The sequence below is a fragment of the Salmo salar genome, chromosome ssa01, assembly GCF_905237065.1.
Source record: "Salmo salar chromosome ssa01, Ssal_v3.1, whole genome shotgun sequence".
NCBI lineage: Eukaryota > Metazoa > Chordata > Actinopteri > Salmoniformes > Salmonidae > Salmo > Salmo salar.
In genome coordinates this window covers 46,259,833-46,280,522 of record NC_059442.1, presented here as the reverse complement: position 1 = coordinate 46,280,522, position 20,690 = coordinate 46,259,833, and the positions used below count along the sequence as shown (strand labels likewise).

Here is a 20,690-nt window from a genome sequence, read left to right as displayed (position 1 = left end):
TGCCGTTGTTTCTGGAACCTATGTGAGTCCCGCACACACCAGCACCGTAGCAGTAGGAATCGAAGCCACTTCATTTAGGCCCTAAGCCTTCCACCCCTCCTCCTTTCCTCCTGCTTTTAAGGGGCTTATGGGATAAACAAAGTCAAATAAACGCTGCTTTGACATGTTTCCCGAGCTCCCTCTCTAAGTCATATAGTTGATAGACAGCTATTAACATGGCACGTTGTTGAAGAGGAGGAAAATGGCCAGATAGAATAGAATCTGCAGCCAGTCATAGTGCAAAACCTCAATGCCACCCTATACTCCCTCATAGTACACTTTTGACCAGAGCCCTAAGTGGAGGAATGAAAGATGAAAAAGGATGGGACAGTCTTTGAAAGGAAAATAATCAATACTTGTTTTGCAGTGCTGCAATCTCCTGACAAATGCACAGTGAAAGTATTCACACCCCTTGACTTTTTCCACATTTTGTTGTGTTACAGCCTACATTTTATTTGAGATTGTCACTCCTACACAAAATACCCCGTAATGTCAAAGTGGAATTATGTTTTTAACCTCTTACATCTAGACGTTCCGCTAGCGGAACACCTGCTCCAATATCCAATGATAGGCGTGGTGCGAATTACAAATTCCTCAAAAATACAAAAACGTCCATTTTTCAAACATATGACTATTTCACAGCATTTTAAAGACAAGACTCTCCTTTATCTAACCACACTGTCCGATTTCAAAAAGGCTTTACAGCGAAAGCAAAACATTAGATTATGTCAGCAGAGTACCCAGCCAGAAATAATCAGACACCCATTTTTCAAGCTAGCATATAATGTCACAAAAAACAAAACCACAGCTAAATGCAGCACTAACCTTTGATGATCTTCATCAGATGACAATCCTAGGACATTATGTTATACAATACATGCATGTTTTGTTCAATCAAGTTCATATTTATATCAAAAACCAGCTTTTTACATTAGCATGTGACGTTCAGAACTAGCATTCCCACCGAACACTTCCGGTGAATTTACTAAATTACTCACGATAAACGTTCACAAAAAACATAACAATTATTTTAAGAATTATAGATACAGAACTCCTTTGTGCAATCGAGGTGTCCGATTTTAAAATAGCTTTTCGGTGAAAGCACATTTTGCAATATTCTGAGTACATAGCCCGGCATCACGGGCTAGCTATTTAGACACCCAGCAAGTTTAGCCTTCACCAAAGTCAGATTTACTATTAGAAAAGTTTGATTACCTTTGGTGTTCTTCGTCAGAATGCACTCCCAGGACTGCTACTTCAATAACAAATGTTGGTTTGGTTCAAAATAATCCATAGTTATATCCAAATAGCGGCGTTTTGTTTGTGCGTTCAAGACACTATCCGAAGTGTAAATAAGGGTCACGCGCATGACGCATTTCGTGACAAAAAAATTCTAAATATTCCATTACCGTACTTCGAAGCATGTCAACCGCTGTTTAAAATAAATTTTTATGCCATTTTTCTCGTAAAAAAGCGATAATATTCTGACCGGGAGCGGTGGTTTTCATTCAAAGATAAAACATGGAGTCCACTCGTGCACGCGCCTGAGTCTCAAAGTACTGTGACCAGCCACTATCCAAACGCGCTACTTTTTTTCAGCCAGAGCCTGCAAAGCCACGATTCAGCAGAGATCCTCTGTAATGGATAGAGATAATCAAGAAGGCCAACAAATTGTCAGACAGGGCACTTCCTGCATGGAATCTTCTCAGGTTTTGGCCTGCCAAATGAGTTCTGTTATACTCACAGACACCATTCAAACAGTTTTAGAAACTTTGGAGTGTTTTCTATCCAAAGCTAATAATTATATGCATATTGTAGTTTCTGGGCAGGAGTAATAATCAGATTAAATCGGGTACGTTTTTTATCCGGCCGTGAAAATACTGCCCCCTAGCCATAACAGGTTCATTGTTTTTATTTTATTATTATTAAAATAAATTCTATTAAAAAAATTATGAAAAGCTGAAATGTCTTGAGTCAATAAGTATTCAACCCCTTTGTTATGGCACACCTAAATAATTTCAGGAGTACAAAGTTGCTTAACTTCTTGGGGCTATGTGGGACGCTAGCGTGCCACCCGTGGTGCACCCTATCAACAGCAGGTGCATTTCAAGAGCGGCAAATTTGAAACCAAATAAATGTCAAAATTCAAATTTTTCAAACATACAACTATCTTACACCCTTTGAAAGATAAACATCTCCTTAATCTAACCACGTTGTCCGATTTCAAAAAGGTTTTACGGCGAAAGCAAAAAGTTAGATTATGTTAGGAGAGTACATTGACAATAGCTGTGTGTAATGTTTTGTCAATTCAAAGTCAGGCGTCACCAAAACCATAAAACCAGCTAAAATGATGCACTAACCTTTAACAATCTCCATCAGATGACACTCCTAGGACATTATGTTAGACAATAAATGCATTTTTAGTTCTATCAAGTTCATATTTATATCCAAAAACAGCGGTTTACTATGGCGTTGATGTTCAGGAAATCGTTTCCCTCCAATAACCGGCAGTCAAGTCAGCACCACAAATTAAATAATTAAAATTAGAAAACATTGGTAAAATATTATATTGTCATTTAAAGAATTATAGATTTACATCTCGTGAACGCAATCAACTTGCCAGATTTAAAAATAACCTTACTGGGAAACCTTACTTTGCAATAATCTGAGCACTGCGCCCAGAAAAATACGCTTTGCTATACAGACAAACGGCCATGTTGGAGAGATCTAAAATCGAAAATACTATGTAAATAATCCATTACCTTTGATTCTCTTCATCAGATGTCACTTCCAGGAATCCCAGGTCCATAACGAATGTAGTTTTGTTCAAAAAAGCTCATCATTTATGTCCAAAAAGCTCCGTGTTGTTAGCACATGATCTAAGCCAGCCGGACTTCTCGTCATGAACGAGGGGAAAAAATATATTTACGTTCGTTCAAACATGTCAAACGTTGTATAGCATAAATCATTAGTGCCTTTTTTAACCAGAACATGAATAATATTCAAGATGGACGAATGCATTCTCTTTTATAACGTATTGGAACGAGGGTACCCAAAAAAATGATGTATTTGGGTGTTCTTGGAACCATTGTTCAGGTTTTTCCTTTGCCCCTGCAACTTCAGAACAAGCATGAGGTAGTCTGCTGCTGGTGGTGTAAGTTTCTCAAAACAAGTGAAATCGCTTGTCTGGTGACTATAACATGCCATTTACAGTGCCTTCAGAAAGTATTCACACCCCTAGAATTTTTCCACATTTTGTTGTTACAGGCTGAATTTAAAATGGATTCAATTTAGATTTTGTGTAACTGTCCTGCACACAATACCCCATCATTTCATAGTGGAATTATGTTTTTAGACATTTTTACAAATTAATAAAAATGTAAAAGCTGAAATGTCTTGAGTCAATAAGTATTGAACCCCTTTGTTATGGCAAGCCTAAATAAGTTCAGGTGTAAAAATGTGCTTAACAAGTCACATTAAGTTGCATGGACTGTGTGCAATAATAGTGTTTAACATGATTTAAATGACTACCTCATCTCTGTGCCCCACACATACAATTATCTGTAAGGTCCCTCAGTTGAGCAGTGAATTTCAAACACAGATTCAACCACAAAGACCAGGGAGGTTTTCCAATGCCTTGCAAAGAAGGGCACCTTATTGGTAGATGGGTAAAAATAATAAAAAGCACACATTGAATATCACTTTGAGCATATTGAAGTTATTAATACAATTTTCTGGATGGTGTATCAATATACCCAGTCACTACAAAGATACAGGCGTCCTTGGCTGTGTGTTTAGGGTTGTTATCCTGTTGGAAGGTGAATCTTCAACCCCAGTCTGAAGACCTGAGCGCTCTGGAGCAGGATTTCATCAAGGATCTCTGTACTTTGCTCTGTTCATCTTTCCCTCCAGAAATGACGCTTGGAATTCAGGCCAAAGAGTTCAGTCTTGGTTTCATTAGAACAGAGAATCTTGTTTCTTATGATCTGAGAGTCCTTTAGGTGCCTTTTGGCAAACTCCAAGCGGGCTGTCATGTGCCTTTTACTGAAGAGTGGCTTCCGTCTGGCCACTCTGCCATAAAGGCCTGATTGGTGGAGTGCTGCATAGATGGTGGTCCTTCTGGAAGGTTCTCCCATCTTCACAGAGGAATTCTGGAGCTCTGTCAGAGTAATCATTGGGTTCTTGGTCACCTCCCTGACCAAGGCCCTTCTCCCCCGATTACTCAGTTTGTCCAGGTGGCCAACTCTAGGAAGAGTCTTGGTGGTTCAAAACATCTTCCATTTAAGAATGATGACCACTGTGTTCTTGGGGACCTTCAATGCTGCAGAAGGTTTTTGATCCCTTTCCCAGAGCTGTGCCTTGACACAATCCTTTCTCGGAGCTCTGCGGACAATTCCTTTGACCTCGTGGCTAGGTTTTGTGTGTATGTACTGACATGTAGGCTATGTGACATTTTAAATTGATGTAGTTCTGTTCTTGTTCATTAATGTTCAGGATTATTTAATGGTTCATGTTTTGTGCGGACCCCAGGAAAAGTATCTGCTTCTATCACAACAGCTATTAGCGATCTTAACCTCTATGGGCTAGGTGGGACGCTAGCGTGCCACCCGTGGTGCACTCCATCAACAGCAGGTGCATTTCAAGAGCGGCAAATTTGAATCCTAATAAATGTCAAAATTCCAATTTTTCAAAAATACAACTATTTTACACCATTTGAAAGATAAACATCTCCTTAATCTAACCACGTTTTACGATTTCAAAAAGGTTTTACGGCGAAAGCATAAATTTAGAGTATGTTAGGACAGTACATTTACAAGAGTTGTGTGTAATGTTTTGTCAAGTCAAAGACAGGGTCACCAAAACCAGCTAAAATGATGCACTAACCTTTTACAATCTCCATCAGATGACACTCCTAGGACATTATGTTAGACAATGCATGCAATTTTAGTTCTATCAAGTTCATATTTATATCCAAAAACAGCGTTTTACTATGGCATTGATGTTGAGGAAATCGTTTCCCTCCAATAACCGGCAGTCAAGTCAGCGTCACAAATTAAATAATTAAAATTAGAAAACATTGGTAAAATATTATATTGTCATTTAAAGAATTATAGATTTACATCTCTTGAACGCAATCAACTTGCCAGATTTAAAAATAACCTTACTGGGAAATCACACTTTGCAATAATCTGAGCACTGCGCCCAGAAAAATACGCGTTGCGATACAGACTAGACGTCATGTTGGGGAGATCTAAAATCGAAAATACTATGTAAATAATCCATTACCTTTGATTCTCTTCATCAGATGTCACTTCCAGGTATCACAGGTCCATAACGAATGTAGTTTTGTTCAAAAAAGCTCATCATTTATGTCCAAAAATCTCCGTCTTGTTAGCACATGATCTAAGCCAGCCGGACTTCTCGTCATGAACGAGGGGAAAAAATATATTTACGTTCGTTCAAACATGTCAAACGTTGTATAGCATAAATCATTAGGGCCTTTTTTAACCAGAACATGAATAATATTCAAGGTGGACGAATGCATACTCTTTTATAACGTATTGGAACGAGGGTACCCAACATGAACTCGCGCGCCAGGTGTCTAATGGGACATCATCGTTCCATGGCTCTTGTTCGGTCAGATCTCCCTCCAGAAGACTCAAAACACTTTGTAAAGGCTGGTGACATCTAGTGGAAGCAATAGGAAGTGCCAAAATATTCCTCAGCCCCTGTGTTTTTCAATGGGATAGGTTTAAAGTCAATACAACACATCAGGTATCCACTTCCTGTCAGAAAATGTCTCAGGGTTTTGCCTGCCAAATGAGTTCTGTTATACTCACAGACACCATTCAAACAGTTTTAGAAACTTTAGAGTGTTTTCTATCCATATATAATAAGTATATGCATATTCTAGTTACTGGGTAGGATTAGTAACCAGATTAAATCGGGTACATTTTTTTTATCCAGACGTGCAAATGCTGCCCCCTAGCCCTAACAGGTTAATAAAATACCAAATACCTCTACCCCTTCATCCTTCTCCCTATGCGTATCCTTTTATCCTTCTCCCTTCATCCTTCTCCCTATCCCTTCATCCTTCTCCCTGTCCCTTCATCCCTTTGTAATCCGTGATTGTCTGTAGACCCTGCTACATACGTCTCGTGTCTGAGCCGTTGAATTCCGACTCCACTTTGTCTCTATACTGACGTTTTGCTTGTTTGATTGACTTACGGACTACACTGTTTGTATTCAACCATATTTCTAGTCACCTTGCCATGTTTAAATGCAATTGTTCGCGCTTTCAATTTTGCCCGAATGCTGCCATCTATCCACGGCTTCTGGTTTGGGTAAGTTTTAATAGTCACAGTGGGAACAACATCCCCTATACACTTCCTGATGAACTCAGTCACCGTGTCAGTGTATACGTCAATGTTATTCTCAGAGGCTACCCGGAACATATCCCAGTCCGCATGATCAAAACAATTTTGAAGCATGGATTCCGATTGGTCAGACCAGCGTTGAACAGACTTTAGCACGGGTATTTCCTGTTTGTGTTTCTGCCTATAAGAAGGGAGGAGCAAAATGGAGTTGTGATCTGATTTGTTGAAGGGAGGGAGGGGGAGGGCCTTGTAGGCATTCCAGAAGGGGGAGTAGCAGTGGTCGAGTGTTTTTCCACAGTGTGTACTACAGTCAATGTGTTGATAGATTTCGGTAGCATTTTCCTCAAATTTGCTTTGTTAAAATCCCCAGCTACAATAAATGTGGCCTCGGGATATGTGGTTTCCAGTTTGCATAAAGTCCAGTGTAGTGCTTGGTGTTTGGGGTTTTAGGCTGGGTTTCTGTACAGCACTTTGATATATCAGCTGATGTAAGAAGGGCTATATAAATACATTTGATTTGATTTTGATTTAGTTCCTTTAGGGCCGTCATGGTATCGGCTTGAGGGGGAATATACTCGGCTGTGTCTATAACCGAAGATAATTATCTTGGGAGGTAATACAGTCGGCATTTGATTGTGATGTATTCTATGTCGGATGAACAAAAGGACTTGAGTTTCTGTATGTTATCACAATCACACCATGAGTAGTTAATCATGAAACATACACCACCGCCTTTCTTCTTCCGAGTTTTTTTTCTCCTGTCTGCGCAGTGTACTGAGAACACAGCTGGCTGTTTGGACGGGACGGTATATCCCGAGAGAGCCATGATTCCATGAAACAGAGTATGTTACAGTCCCTGATGTCACTCTTGAAGGAGATCCACGCCCTGAGCTCATCTACTTTATTGTCCAGAGACTGATTATTAGCCCTCAGATTACAGTGAAGAACGAGACCTGCCTCTGTTCTGGGCCAGCTGTAGTTTTTCTAGGTCCATATTTGCAGCACCTGCCCATATGACTGGGCAATAATTAAGATAATATAAAACTAGAGCCTGCAGGACTTGCTTTGTTTTCAATCCAAGTTGACACCAAGTAATTTAGTCTCCTCAACTTGCTCAACAGCCATTTTATTCATTATCAAATTTAGCTGAGGTCTACAACTTGTACCAAATACAATGCTCTTAGTTTTGGAGATGTTCAGGACTTGTTTATTACTAGCCACCTATTCTAAAACTGACTACAACTCTCTGTTTAGGATTGCAGTTATTTCACTAGCTGTGGTTGCACATAGGCTTGAATCATCAGCATACATAGACACACATGCTTTGTTGATTGCCAGTGGCAGTTCATTGGTAAAAATAGAAAAGAGTAGAGGACCAGTAGAGCTATCCTACGGTACACCACGTTTGACATTAGAGAAGCTTCCATTGAAGAAAACCCTCTGTTATATTAGTCCACATTTTGGCAGAGCTTGAAAAGCCATAACCTGTTGTTGAAAAAAAACATATGTGTTATGATCAATAGTATCATAGGCTGCACTGAAATCTACCAGGACAGTTCCCACAATCATCTTCGTTTCAATTTCTTTAAACCAATCATCAGTCATTTGTGTAAGTGCAGTACATGTTGAGTGCCCCTCTCTATAAGCATTCTGAAAGTCTGTTAATTTGTTTACCGAGAAATAGCATTGTATGCACACTCACAAACACTACGGTCTAAATATTTTGTCAGGTATATTTACTTCTTTTTTTTTCCTTAAAAGGCGAGATAAGTGTAGCTGGTTCAGACAAAATGTTCTCTACTTCTGTCTGGCATACTGAACTACTGATGACCAGAGACCAGACTGGCTGCTTTGATCCTGGAATTAAACAGTCTACATATCAGACACTCTGTCTACACTTCCTTTCCTTTAACACTATCCCTCTCCCTGCATCCCTCTCCTTCAACCTGGAGAGAAGCCAAAGTAATTCCGCTACCCAAGAATGGCAGAGCACCCTTTACTGGTTTTAACAGCCGACTAATCAACTTGCTACCGACTCTTAGCATACTTTGGGTAAAAAGGTGTGTGACTACATGTGTGTGTGTGTGTTTTTAGAAGTAAGTCAATAGTATTTCTAGCAGTGTTAACGGTGTGTCTGTGTTGCTGTTAGAGACGGGGAGACTGTATTAAATGAGTCAGCAGAAAGACTCTAACCAGCCAGTCAGTCTGTGATCTCTCTAAGCTCTGTAAACAAACACGCATCCTCTGGGACGCACGCTGACTGACTGCTCATACTGACTCTGACTGAGAGACAGAGAGGCTGGACCAAGGAGACAGAGAGAAGGGGGTGAGGGAGGGAGGGAGGATTCACAGCTGACTTAACACTTTAGAGAGAGAGAGACATCTTGTTCAAATCAAATGAAATGTATTTATATAGCCCTTCTTACATCAGCTGATATCTCAAAGGGCTGTACAGAAACCCAGCCTAAAACCCCAAACAGCAAGCAATGCAGGTGTAGAAGCACGGTGGTTAGGAAAAACTCCCTAGAAAGGCCAAAACCTAGGAAGAAACCTTGAGGAACCAGGCTATGAGGGGTGGCCAGTCCTCTTCTGGCTGTGCCGGGTGTAGATTATAACAGAACATGGCCAAGATGTTCAAATGTTCATAAATGACCAGCATGGTCAAATAATAGTAATCACAGTGGTTGTCGAGGGTGCAACAGGTCAGCACGGCCAGGTCGACTGGGGACAGCAAGGAGTCATCATGCCAGGTAGTCCTGAGGCATGGTCCTAGGGCTCAAGTCCTCCAAGAGAGAATTCGAGAGAGCATACTTAAATTCACACAGGACACCGGATAAGACAGGAGAAATACTCCAGATATAACAGACTAACCCTAGCCCCCCGACACATAAACTACTGCAGCATAAATACTGGAGGCTGAGACAGGAGTGGTCAGGAAACACTGGCCCCATCCGATGATACTACCGGACAGGGCCAAACAGGCCAGATATAAACCCACCCACTTTGCCAAAGCACAGCCCCCACACCACTAGAGGGATATCTTCAACCACCAACTTAACATCCTGAGACAAGGCCGAGTATAGCCCACAAAGATCTCTGCCACGGCACAACCCAAGGGGGGCACCAACCCAGACAGGAAGACCACGTCAGTGACTCAACCCACTCAAGTGAGTTGAGTCACTGATGTGGTCTTCCTGTCTGGGTTGTTCTACCTCTTCAATTGCATCTCCTGATCAATGTCTGACAAATTATCAATCCGTTGTTTTAAACAAGAATTTATTCTGCTTTTGAGTATTGTTCATTTTATTTTCTGTTATTTCTCATGTCTGTGTGCGTCTCTCTCTCTCAGGACGTGGAGATCAGGTCGAACGCAGCTCTCTACCTCCCCCAGATCAGTGACCTGCTGAACCGCGTGCCCCGTCAGATGCTGCTGCTACTGAAGACCAATGATCTTCTCAGAGGCATTGAGACCACCCTGCAGACCAGAGCTGCCTCCTCCTCCTTCATCAACATGTCCCGATGCTGCACCAGGGCTGTAGCCAGGTAGACCCTGACCTCTAACCCCTAACCCTAACCCTGCAGACCAGAGCTGCCTCCTCCTCCTTCATCAACATGTCCCGATGCTGCACCAGGGCTGTAGCCAGGTAGACCCTGACCCAGGGGCGGAAATCCTGCTCACCGAGTCAGCATATACATCAATGTTATTGTCTGAAGCTATCCAGAACATATCCCAGTCCACGTGATCGAAGCAATCTTGAAACGTGGAATCCGATTGGTCAGACCAGCGTTGTATTGACCTGAGCACGGGTGCTTTCTGTTTTAATTTCTGTCTATAGGCTGGGAGAAACAAAATGGACTCACGGTCAGATTTGCTGAAGGCAGGGTGTGGGCAGGGGCGGAAATCCCGGGGGGGATGGGGGGGACACGACCCCCCCATCCTGGGAAAAATATGATTTGTCCCCCCCAATATATCACTGAAACATAACTATGTAATTTAAATAATATTAATAATACGCAATGAAAGCAATTGTGCTGATTATAGACACTTAATAGCGCGTTTTTAAGTTTTAAAAGATTGCGACCCCCCCCCCACCCTTTGCCTCACAATGGTTTGATCCACTGCCAGTTCCTTAGTTGGCAAGGTAACAGAGGGGTTGTATCTACTGTCTGAAAGGCACTCAATGAACGTAACTGACGTGAGGTTAATCTAGTCAATCGCGCACACACACTAGCTGAATATGCAGAGCTAGCGCGCAAATATTAACTATTAAGCTAGCTAGTACCTATACCATTTATGTGGCGTCGTCAAAGATGGAATCTTTGCTATCGTCAATTTATTCCAAGATCAGCATGCAGATGATGTAAGTTAGTGCTTCAAAGTCCCTGTGATAAGGTTAGCGATAAACTGAAGTCCAAACTGAACAGAACTACACTCTCTTCTACCATTGTCTTAAATATATTTAATGGTCTCGTTGCAAAAGCTAAATTGTCGCAAGGGAACTTTTATTTATTTATTTTATTTCACCTTTATTTAACCCGGGTAGCAAAGATTATAGCAAACACCACTGAAACTGAATTGGTGCTTGCTAGCTTTGCAAATTCAGCTATTGTTGGAAGCCAGCCAATATGAAACAAACTATTAAAATTACAAAAGGTTGCAGCATATGTTGTGTAAATGGTGAACTCATACAGCTGTCAACTCTTGTCATTTTAATCCGTTTCACATTTGCTAGCTACCTTTTAGATCGAAGCCCAAATAGAATGATAGAAGATGATAGAAGCCCATCTCCTACTGTAAATAACCTACACCCTGTGTGTGTGTGTGTAGCCAGCCAGCCAGCCAGCCAGCCAGGTACAAAAATGGCAGAAAAATAAAAGACGGACATCAGAGTATTTTTCAATACACCAAAACGCATAGTAAGAACCCTAGTAGCCTAATATCTCAAAGACTAGTTGATAAAATGTTCATAAGAAAGAAATGAAATTCTAATGGAAATGTTTCACAATGATGTCATTAGGCAGAGCAGGCAACAGATGGCACACAGACAGCAGAGTTGGGGACAGATATGCAGGGACAGACTGGCAGAGACACGGAGTCTCCGGTAAGTTTGTTGAGTCTTTGTTTGGCAACATTATGAAAGGTTCTCAATTTTTTTGACTTGTAAAATAGGAACATAATTGGAAAATGCCATGGATACCCCCACTCTCAACTTAAACTGGTGACTGAACTAAGATTTGTTAAAGGCAATGATATTGCTGTTGTGATTAGTTGTGTAGTTTTGGGTACCGGTAGTTAGGAGTACGGCAAACACCTTATTTCTTTGGTTCCTCAATATACATTTACCATATTACAATGTAGGCTATGTGTTACAGCACTACTTTTGGTGTCCCCCTCAGGAATTGCTCTTGAGAAAATTTCATGTAATTGTCCCCTCCAAAGTTGATATCAGATTTTCGCCCCTGCCCTGACCTCTAACCCTAATCCTGCAAACCAGAGCCTGCTCCTCCATCATCATGTCCCAATGCTGCACCAGGGATGCAGACAGGTAGACCCTGACCTCTAACCCCTAACCCTAATCCTGCAGACCAGAGCCTGCTCCTCCTCCATCATCATGTCCCAATGCTGCACCAGGGATGCAGACAGGTAGACCCTGACCCCTAACCCTGGAGACCAGAGATTAATCCTTCTCCTTTATCAACATGTCCTGATCAAATCAAAGTTTATTTGTCACGTGGTCCGAATACAACAGGTGTAGAACTTACAGTGAAATGCTTACTTACAAGCCCTAACCAACAGTGCAATTTTTAAGGAAAAAATAGGTATTAGGTGAACAACAGATAAGTAAAGAAAAAAATTAAAACGACAGTGAAAATAACAGTAGCGAGGCTATATACAGGTGGTGCCGGTACAGAGTCAATGTGCAGGGGCTATGTGACTATGCATAGATGATAAACAGAGAGTAGCGGCAGTGTTAAAGAGGGGTTGGCAGGGGTGAGGGGGGAGTGGCGGAACACAATGCAAATAGTCCAAGTAGCCATTTGATTACATGTTCAGAAGTCTTATGGCTTATGGGTAAAAGCTGTTGAGAAGCCTTTTGGTCCTAGACTTGGCGCTCCGGTACCGCTTGCCATGCAGTAGCAGAGAGAACAGTCTATGACTGGGGTGGCTGGGGTCTTTGACAATTTTTAGGGCCTTCCTCCGACACCGCCAGGTATAGAGTTCCTGGATGACAGGCAGCTTGGCCCCAGTGATGTACTGGGCCGTACACACTACCCTCTGTAGTGCCTTGCAGTTAGAGGCCGAGCAATTGCCATACCAGGCAGTGATGCAACCAGTCAGGACGCTCTCGATGTTGCAGCTGTAGAACCTTTTAAGGATCTGAGGACTCATGCCATGCAACATCCCTGATGCAACATCCCTAATGCTGCACCAGGGATGTAGACAGGTAGACCCTGACCTCTAAACCCTAACCCTGGAGACCAGAGCTTCATCCTTCTCCTTTATCAACATGTCCTGATGCTGCACCATGGATGTTGCCAGGTAGACCCTGACCTCTAACCCTGGAGACCAGAGCTTCGTCCTTCTCCTTTATCAACATGTCCTGATGCTGCACCAGGGATGCAGACAGGTGGACCCTGACCCCTAACCTTGGAGACCAGAGCATCGTCCTTCTCCTTTATCAACATGTCCTGATGCTGCACCAGGGATGTAGACAGGTGGACCCTGACCCCTAACCCTGGAGACCAGAGCATCGTCCTTCTCCTTTATCAACATGTCCTGATGCTGCACCAGGGATGTAGCCAGGGAGGCCCTGACCTCTAACCCCTAGCCCTAACCCTGCAGAGGGTTCCAGTCCCTCTGTGACAGTCCTGCTGCTCTGTGTCAGTCCACCACACGCACCACTAATCTATGTGCATCCCCTTAGACAAGCAACACACATGCTTTGACACACACATTTGTATCACATCAGTTTCAGTAATCATTATTTAAGCTTTAGGAAAATGTAAACATTTCTTACTTGCGGTCCTTCCCCCTCCTCACTCTCTTCCTTCCTCCCCTCTCCTCTCTGTATGTCTGTGTGTGTAATTGGCTGGCTGAATGCTGTGATTATATTGTACTTTCAGTGGCAGTCAGCAGTGGCCATATTGATTCAGTCTTACCATTGTAATGAACAACTCCATGATTGTCTCTGAGAAAAATCATTAGGACAGAGAGGAGGGGAGGGTGCTGGACGCCTCCGGGAAAAAAAGGGGATGAGAGGGGTGGAGGAGAGGAGATGAAGTGTGAGAAGGGTGGAAAGGAGGAGCAAGGAGAGTGAAAAAAGAGGGAGGAGGGGAGGAGAGAGGGGAGGATAGATGAGGAAGAGAGGGGTGCAAAGGAGAAGAGGGGGAGGCAGTGAGACGTGAAATTCAGTGTTTTGCTCCAGCAGCTCTCTATTTAAACTAAGCAGTAGTAGAATGCAGATCTACAGGGAATTAGATGGGGAATATTGGGCTTAATTGAGCTTGCCTGGCTCAAAAATAGTGGCAAAAGTGCAAACCCCGCCCATTTGCTCTGGCCCACCAGGCAGATTCAATCGGACGCTCAAAGTATTTGAAAGAAAACAAATATAACAAGAGAGAGAGAGACACTTTGCGATGGCTTTCCCTGTGCTGTGTAATTGGTTGGGAGAGGAGGAATGATGGCTTAGACAACATGTCCCTTCATCTCTTTCCTCAAGGAGAACACATTGTCCTACCACAGGGCAGGCCACACACATACACACACCAGAGAGAGCTGTCTGGTACAGCAGAGTCAGTGTCTCCCCAGTCTGTGCTGTGACAACACTACAGTGTGGTGGAGGATGATCCTTATAAAACATTCAGTAGTCAGTCATGTTATAATCTCACCATGGTGTTATGCAATGAATAACGCAGCATTGGGATTCCTGGTGAGTCCCGTTATTCCACTGTTATACTGTACTGCACTGTCTCATCATATTTCTTTTTTGGGGGTGGGGGGAGGGGTAAATCAGCTTTAATATTGTAGATGCATTGTAGATTCCATCATTGTAATTGTCTGTATCACTTCCAATCCCCCATATATTTTTTTGCAAATATACAGTTGAAGCCGGAAGTTTACGTTCACCTTAGCCAAATACATTTAAACTCAGTTTTTCACAATTCCTGACATTTAATCCTAGTAAAAATTCCCTGTCTTAGGTCAGTTAGGATCACCACTTTATTTTAAGAATGTGAAATGTCAGAATAATATTAGAGAGAATGATTTATTTCAGCTTGTATTTCTTTCATCACATTCCCAGTGGGTCAGAATTTTACATACACTCAATTAGTATTTGGTAGCATTGCCTTTAAATTGTTTAACTTGGGTCAAACATTTCGGGTAGCCTTCCACATGCTTCCCACAATAAGTTGGGTGAATTTTGGCCCATTCTTCCTGACAGAGCTGGTGTAACTGAGTCAGGTTTGTAGGCGTCCTTGTTCGCACACGCTTTTTCAGTTCTGCCCACACATTTTCTATAGGATTGAGGTCAGGGCTTTGTGATGGCCACTCCAATACCTTGACTTTGTTGTCCTTAAGCCATTTTGCCACAACTTTGGAAGTATGCTTGGGGTCATTGTCCATTTTGAAGACCCATTTGTGACCAAGCTTTAACTTCCTGACTGATGTCTTGAGATGTTGCTTCAATATATCCACATGCTTTACCTTCCTCATGATGCCATCTATTTTGTGAAGTGCACCAGTCCCCCCTGCAGCAAAGCACCCCCACAACATGATACTGCCACCCCCGTGCTTCACAGTTGGGATGGTGTTCTTCGTCTTGCAAGCATCCCCCTTTTTCCTCCAAACATAATAATGGTCATTATGGCCAAACAGTTATATTTTTGTTTCATCAGACCAGAGGACATTTCTCCAAAAAGTATGATCTTTGTCACCATGTACAGTTGCAAACCATAGTCTGGCTTTTTTTTATGGTGGTTTTGAAGCAGTGGCTTCTTCCTTGCTGAGCGGCCTTTCAGGTTTTGTCGATATAAGACTTGTTTTACTGTGGATATAGATACTTTTGTACCTGTTTCCTCCAGCATCTTCACAAGTTCCTTTGCTGTTGTTCTGGGATTGATTTGCACTTTTCGCACCAAAGTGCGTTCATCTCTAGGAGACAGAACACGTCTCCTTCCTGAGCGGTATGACGGCTGCCTTGTCCCATGGTGTTTATACTTGCGTACTATTGTTTGTACAGATAAACGTGGTACCTTCAGGCGTTTGGAAATTGCTCCCAAGGATGAACCAGACTTGTGGAGGTCTACAATTCAGGTCTTGGCTTGATTTCTTTTGATTTTCCCATGATGTCAAGCAAAGAGGCACTGAGTTTGAAGGTAGGCCTTGAAATACATCCACAGGTATACCTCCAATTGACTCAAATGATGTCAATTAGCCTATCAGAAGCTTCTAAAGCCATGACATCATTTTCTGGAATTTTCCAAGCTGTTTAAAGGCACAGTCAACTTAATGTATGTAAACTTCTGACCCACTGGAATTGTGATACAGTGAATTATAAGTGAAGTAATCTGTCTGTAAACAATTGTTGGAAAAATTACTTGTGTCATGCACAAAGTAGATGTCCTAACCGACTTGCCAAAACTATAGTTTGTTAACAAGACATTTGTGGAGTGGTTGAAAAACAAGTTTTAATGACTCCAACCTAAGCGTATGTAAACTTCCGACTTCAACTGTGTGATTACAGGCTGAAAATGGCCAGAAACAAAGTACTTTCTTCTGAAACTCGTCAATCTATTCGTGTTCTGAGAAATGAAGGCTATTCCATGTGAGAAATTGCCAAGAAACTGAAGATCCCGTACAATGCTGTGTACTACTCCATCACAGAACAGAGCAAACTGGCTCGAACCAGAATAGAAAGAGGAGTGGGAGGCCACGGTGCACAACTGAGTACATAAGTGTCTAGTTTGAGAAACAGACGCCTCACAAGTCCTCGACTGGCAGCTGTATTAAATAGTACCCGCAAAACACCAGTCTCAACAGTGAAGAGGCGACTCCGGGATGTTGTCCTTCTAGGCAGAGTTTCTCTGTCCAGTGTCTGTGTTCTTTTGCCCATCTTAATCTTTTCTTCTTATTGGCCAGTCTGAGATATGGCTTTTTATTTTCAACTCTGCCTAGAAGGCCAACATCTTGCTCAGTTGTGCACCGGGGCCTCCCACTCCTTCTATTTTGGTTATAGACAGTTTGCGCTGTTCTGTACATTAACAATGTCTTCACTGTATTTCTTATCAAATTGATGTTATTTTAATGGACACAAAATGTGCTTTTCTTAACAAGGACATTTCTAAGTGACCCCAAACTTTTGAACGATAGTGTATATACATAACTTTTTTTGAAATATATTTTCCTTTATTACTTTCTAACCCTACCAGCCCTCCCCTAATTGGAATAAACTAGTGAACAACGACGCTTAGGCCTCTACTTCCAGCTTATACAGACTATTTACATTTTATGGACAAAGTCTATTTTACTATAATTCTATTTTGTTTGTTTTTACTTCTGTCCTTCCTCTACCTTCAACCTCTCCCATCCATCCAGTTTCTATTTGCCATATCTTTAAATGTTCTTAACCCATATACGTTTTACATTAGTTATCTTTATTATTTGTTGCTAGTAGTCCCAACCTTCAGCTCCATTCAACCCCTCCCATCTATCTCAATACCATCCATATTGGATTTCGTCCTCTTTCTTTCTGTCCCCATCCATACCTTCCTCTCTCTTTCTAATTTTCTCGCTCTCTCTCGCTCTCTCTCGCCCTCTCTCGCCCTCTCTCTCGCCCTCTCTCTCGCCCTCTCTCTCGCCCTCTCTCTCGCTCTCTCTCGCGCTCTCTCTCGTGCTCTCGCTCTCATATCATCTCTCGCTCTCTCGCTCTCATATCATCTCCCTCGTGCTCTCTCTCTCTCTCTCTCTCTCTCTCATTCGTCCTCTTTCTTTCTGTCCCCATCCATACCTTCCTCTTTTCTAATTTTCTCGCGCTCTCTCGCTCTCTCTCGCTCTCTCTCGCGCTCTCTCTCATATCATCTCTCTCTCGCTCTCATATCATCTCTCTCTCGCTCTCATATCATCTCTCTCTCGCTCTCATATCATCTCTCTCTCGCTCTCATATCATCTCTCGCTCTCATATCATCTCTTTCTCTCTGTCTTTCTCTGTCTCTCGCTCTCATATTATCTCCCTCGCGCTCGCTCTCTCTCTCTCTCATTCGTCCTCTTTCTTTCTGTCCCCATCCATACCTTCCTCTCTCTTTCTAATTTTCTCTCCCTCTCTCTCTCTCTCTCTCTCTCTCATTCGTCCTCTTTCTTTCTGTCCCCATCCATACCTTCCTCTCTCTTTCTAATTTTCTCTTGCTCTCTCTCTCTCATTCGTCCTCTTTCTTTCTGTCCCCATCCATACCTCTCTCTCTCTCTCTCTCTCTCTCTCTCTCTCTCTCTCTCTCTCTCATTCGTCCTCTTTCTCATTCGTTCTCTTTCTTTCTGTCCCCATCCATACCTTCCTCTCTTTCTAATTTTCTCTCTCTCTCTCTCTTTCTCTCTCTCTCATTCGTCCTCTTTCTTTCTGTCCCCATCCATACCTTCCTCTCTCTTTCTAATTCTCTCTCTCTCTCTCTCTCTCTCTCTCTCTCTCTCTCTCTCTCTCTCTCTCATATATCTCCCCCCATAACTTGCTGGTTCATAAGATTACATCACATCTTGTTTCCTGTCAGGCACAAGCGGAGCACGGCGCAGTCGAGGGCACGGCGTCTCCAGATCACCATGTCGGAGTCTCTGACCCTTTGGCAAATCAGCCTGTACGAACTGTTCCTGTGGGTCAAGGGCTCAACACTAGGAGGCTGGGTCGGCTCACTGCTCAGCTGTCTACACTACACACACTGATCAGAGAAGAGAGGCAACGACACAGACACGCATAAAGACACACACACACACACAGGCAGACAGACAGACACATACACACTTATGTACACACATATACCCTCACACTACGGCGTACACAAATAGGGCCTTTGGGACACAGAGTCATGAAGACACACCAACAAAACTTGACACAAATGCAAACACACAAACACACACACACAGTTGACACACGCACAGTCAGGCAATCCGCTCCAAACGCACGGAGACAGTATAACCACTGAGTAAACCGATGGATAGACAGAGGTAGGTATCAATAGAACAGACAGACGGAAAAGAAAGTGACTGGGTCAAGCGTCTGGTACTGCTCTGCTGTTAGTCCATTGGATGAAGAGGAAAGTTCAGGAACAGTTTGCTCAGCCATGACTATCCTATGGAGTGCTGTAAGTGATTGTTGTGAATACACGTACTGTAAAATAATATCATTTATATTTTTTAAAACAAAGTGGCCCGCTGAATTTATACTGAACGAAAATATAAACTCAACATGCAACAATTTCAAAGATTTTACTAAGTTACAGTTCATATAAGGAAATTGGTCAATTGAAATTAATTTATTAGACCCTAATCTATAGATTTCACATGACTGGGCAGTGGTGCAGCCATGGGTGAGCCAGGCCCTGCTAATCAGAATGAGTTTTTCCCCACAAAAGGGCATTATTATTGGCACGTTGAGTTCACATTAGGTGACAACTCAATCAATTGCAGATCAAAATTAGATGTTGAACTGACATCTGTGCCCAGTGTAATATGGTCAAAGCCACTCACTGTACATAAATGGCAACAACAGTTTGTATTTATTCATGTTACCTCAGTACTGTATGTACTGTAAATGTGCATTGATGCAGAATGAAGTGTCATATTTCTGTTCAGAAATGGATGGACTGTTTTCCACATTACATTCCTCTGCTTTTCTCTCTGTTTATCTCCTCTTCCCCCTTGATTCTGCAACAATTCCACTCTCCCTCTTTCTTCACCTCACTCTCTCTTCTACCCCTCTCTCTAATCTCCTCAGAACATCTTGCTGTTACTGTCCAGCTTTTTGTAACCACTGGTTTCTGGAGCATATTATTTTATTAACTGTAAATGAATTTTACCTTAACCATTGTCAACGTACAGTTCCAAGACTGTATGTTTAGCATTGGTATTGCTATCATTTTATTATACGGATTTAAATTGAAAATAAGTGATACAATTTTGTATCACATTACATTTTTTTGTCATCTTTGAATATGTTTTAGTTTGATTTTTCTGTGAATTATTTTATTTATCCTATTTATTGGTGGAGTTGTTGGAGGTGTGGAGGAGAGAGGAGTTATTGTTTACTCATAATGAGTTTGCATGGGGAATGGAAATAAATGGAAATAATCCCAATTGAACACACACACTGCTCTCTCTGTTTAGCTTCATTGTCTGTTCTGGAATGCATAGTTTTTTGGGGGGGGATTCTTGTCATTAAAAACACCAACTAAACAATTTGGACAATGTTGTGGGGGGTGGCAGAGTTATGTGGTAAAAAGTGAGGTAGTGAGAAAGATGGAGTGAGAGGAACAGAAATTGTGTAAAAGTTCACTTTATTTTTATTTACTAAATCTGTATTTTGTACAGCAACTCTGAGTTAATACATGTTATAATCACCTTACAGCCGTGAGTCTTTCTGGATACGTCTCTAAGAACTTTGCACACCTGGATTGTACAATATTTGCTAATTATTCTTGAAGAAATTCTTAGTTCTGTCAAGTTGATTGTTGATCATTGTTAAAAAGCCATTTTCAAGTCTTTCCATAGATTTTCAAGCTGATTTACGTCAAAACTGTAACCAGGCAACTCAGGAACATTCAATGTCATCTTGGTAAGGAACTCCAGTGTATATTTGGCCTTGTGTTTTATGTTATTTTCCTGCTGAAAGGTGAATTTGTCTCTGTGTCTGTTGGAAAGGAGACTGAACTAGGATTTTGCCTGTGCTTAGCTGTATTCCGTTTCTTTTTATCCTAAAAAAACTCCCTAAATCTTGATGACAAGCATACCCATAACATGATGCAGCCAACAGCATGCATGAAAATATTAAGCGTGGTACTCAGTGATATGTTGAGGTGGATTTGCCCCAAACATAACACTTTGTATTCAGGACATAAAGTTAATTTATTTTCCACATTTTTTGCAGTTTTACTTTAGTGCCTTATTGCATGCAAACAGGATGCATGTTTTCAAGTATTTTTATTCTTCCTTTTCACTCTGTCATTTAGGTTAGTATTGTGGAATAACTACAATGTTGTTGATTGATCTTCAGTTTTCTCCTATCACAGTCT

General features: G+C 41.9%; 1 protein-coding gene across 2 annotated transcripts in view; it reads left to right on the top strand.

The window, feature by feature from the left end:
• adck1 (aarF domain containing kinase 1) overlaps positions 1-19,764 on the top strand; it is a 177,016-nt gene extending 157,252 nt beyond the window's left edge. For both annotated transcript variants that reach the window (XM_014196121.2, XM_045718532.1), the window contains 2 exons: positions 9,766-9,959; positions 18,177-19,764. In XM_014196121.2, coding sequence (XP_014051596.1) covers positions 9,766-9,959; positions 18,177-18,345 — 363 coding nt within the window. In that variant the 3' untranslated portion in view covers positions 18,346-19,764. The remainder of the gene's footprint in view (positions 1-9,765; positions 9,960-18,176) is intronic.
• Positions 19,765-20,690: the final 926 nt, after the last annotated feature.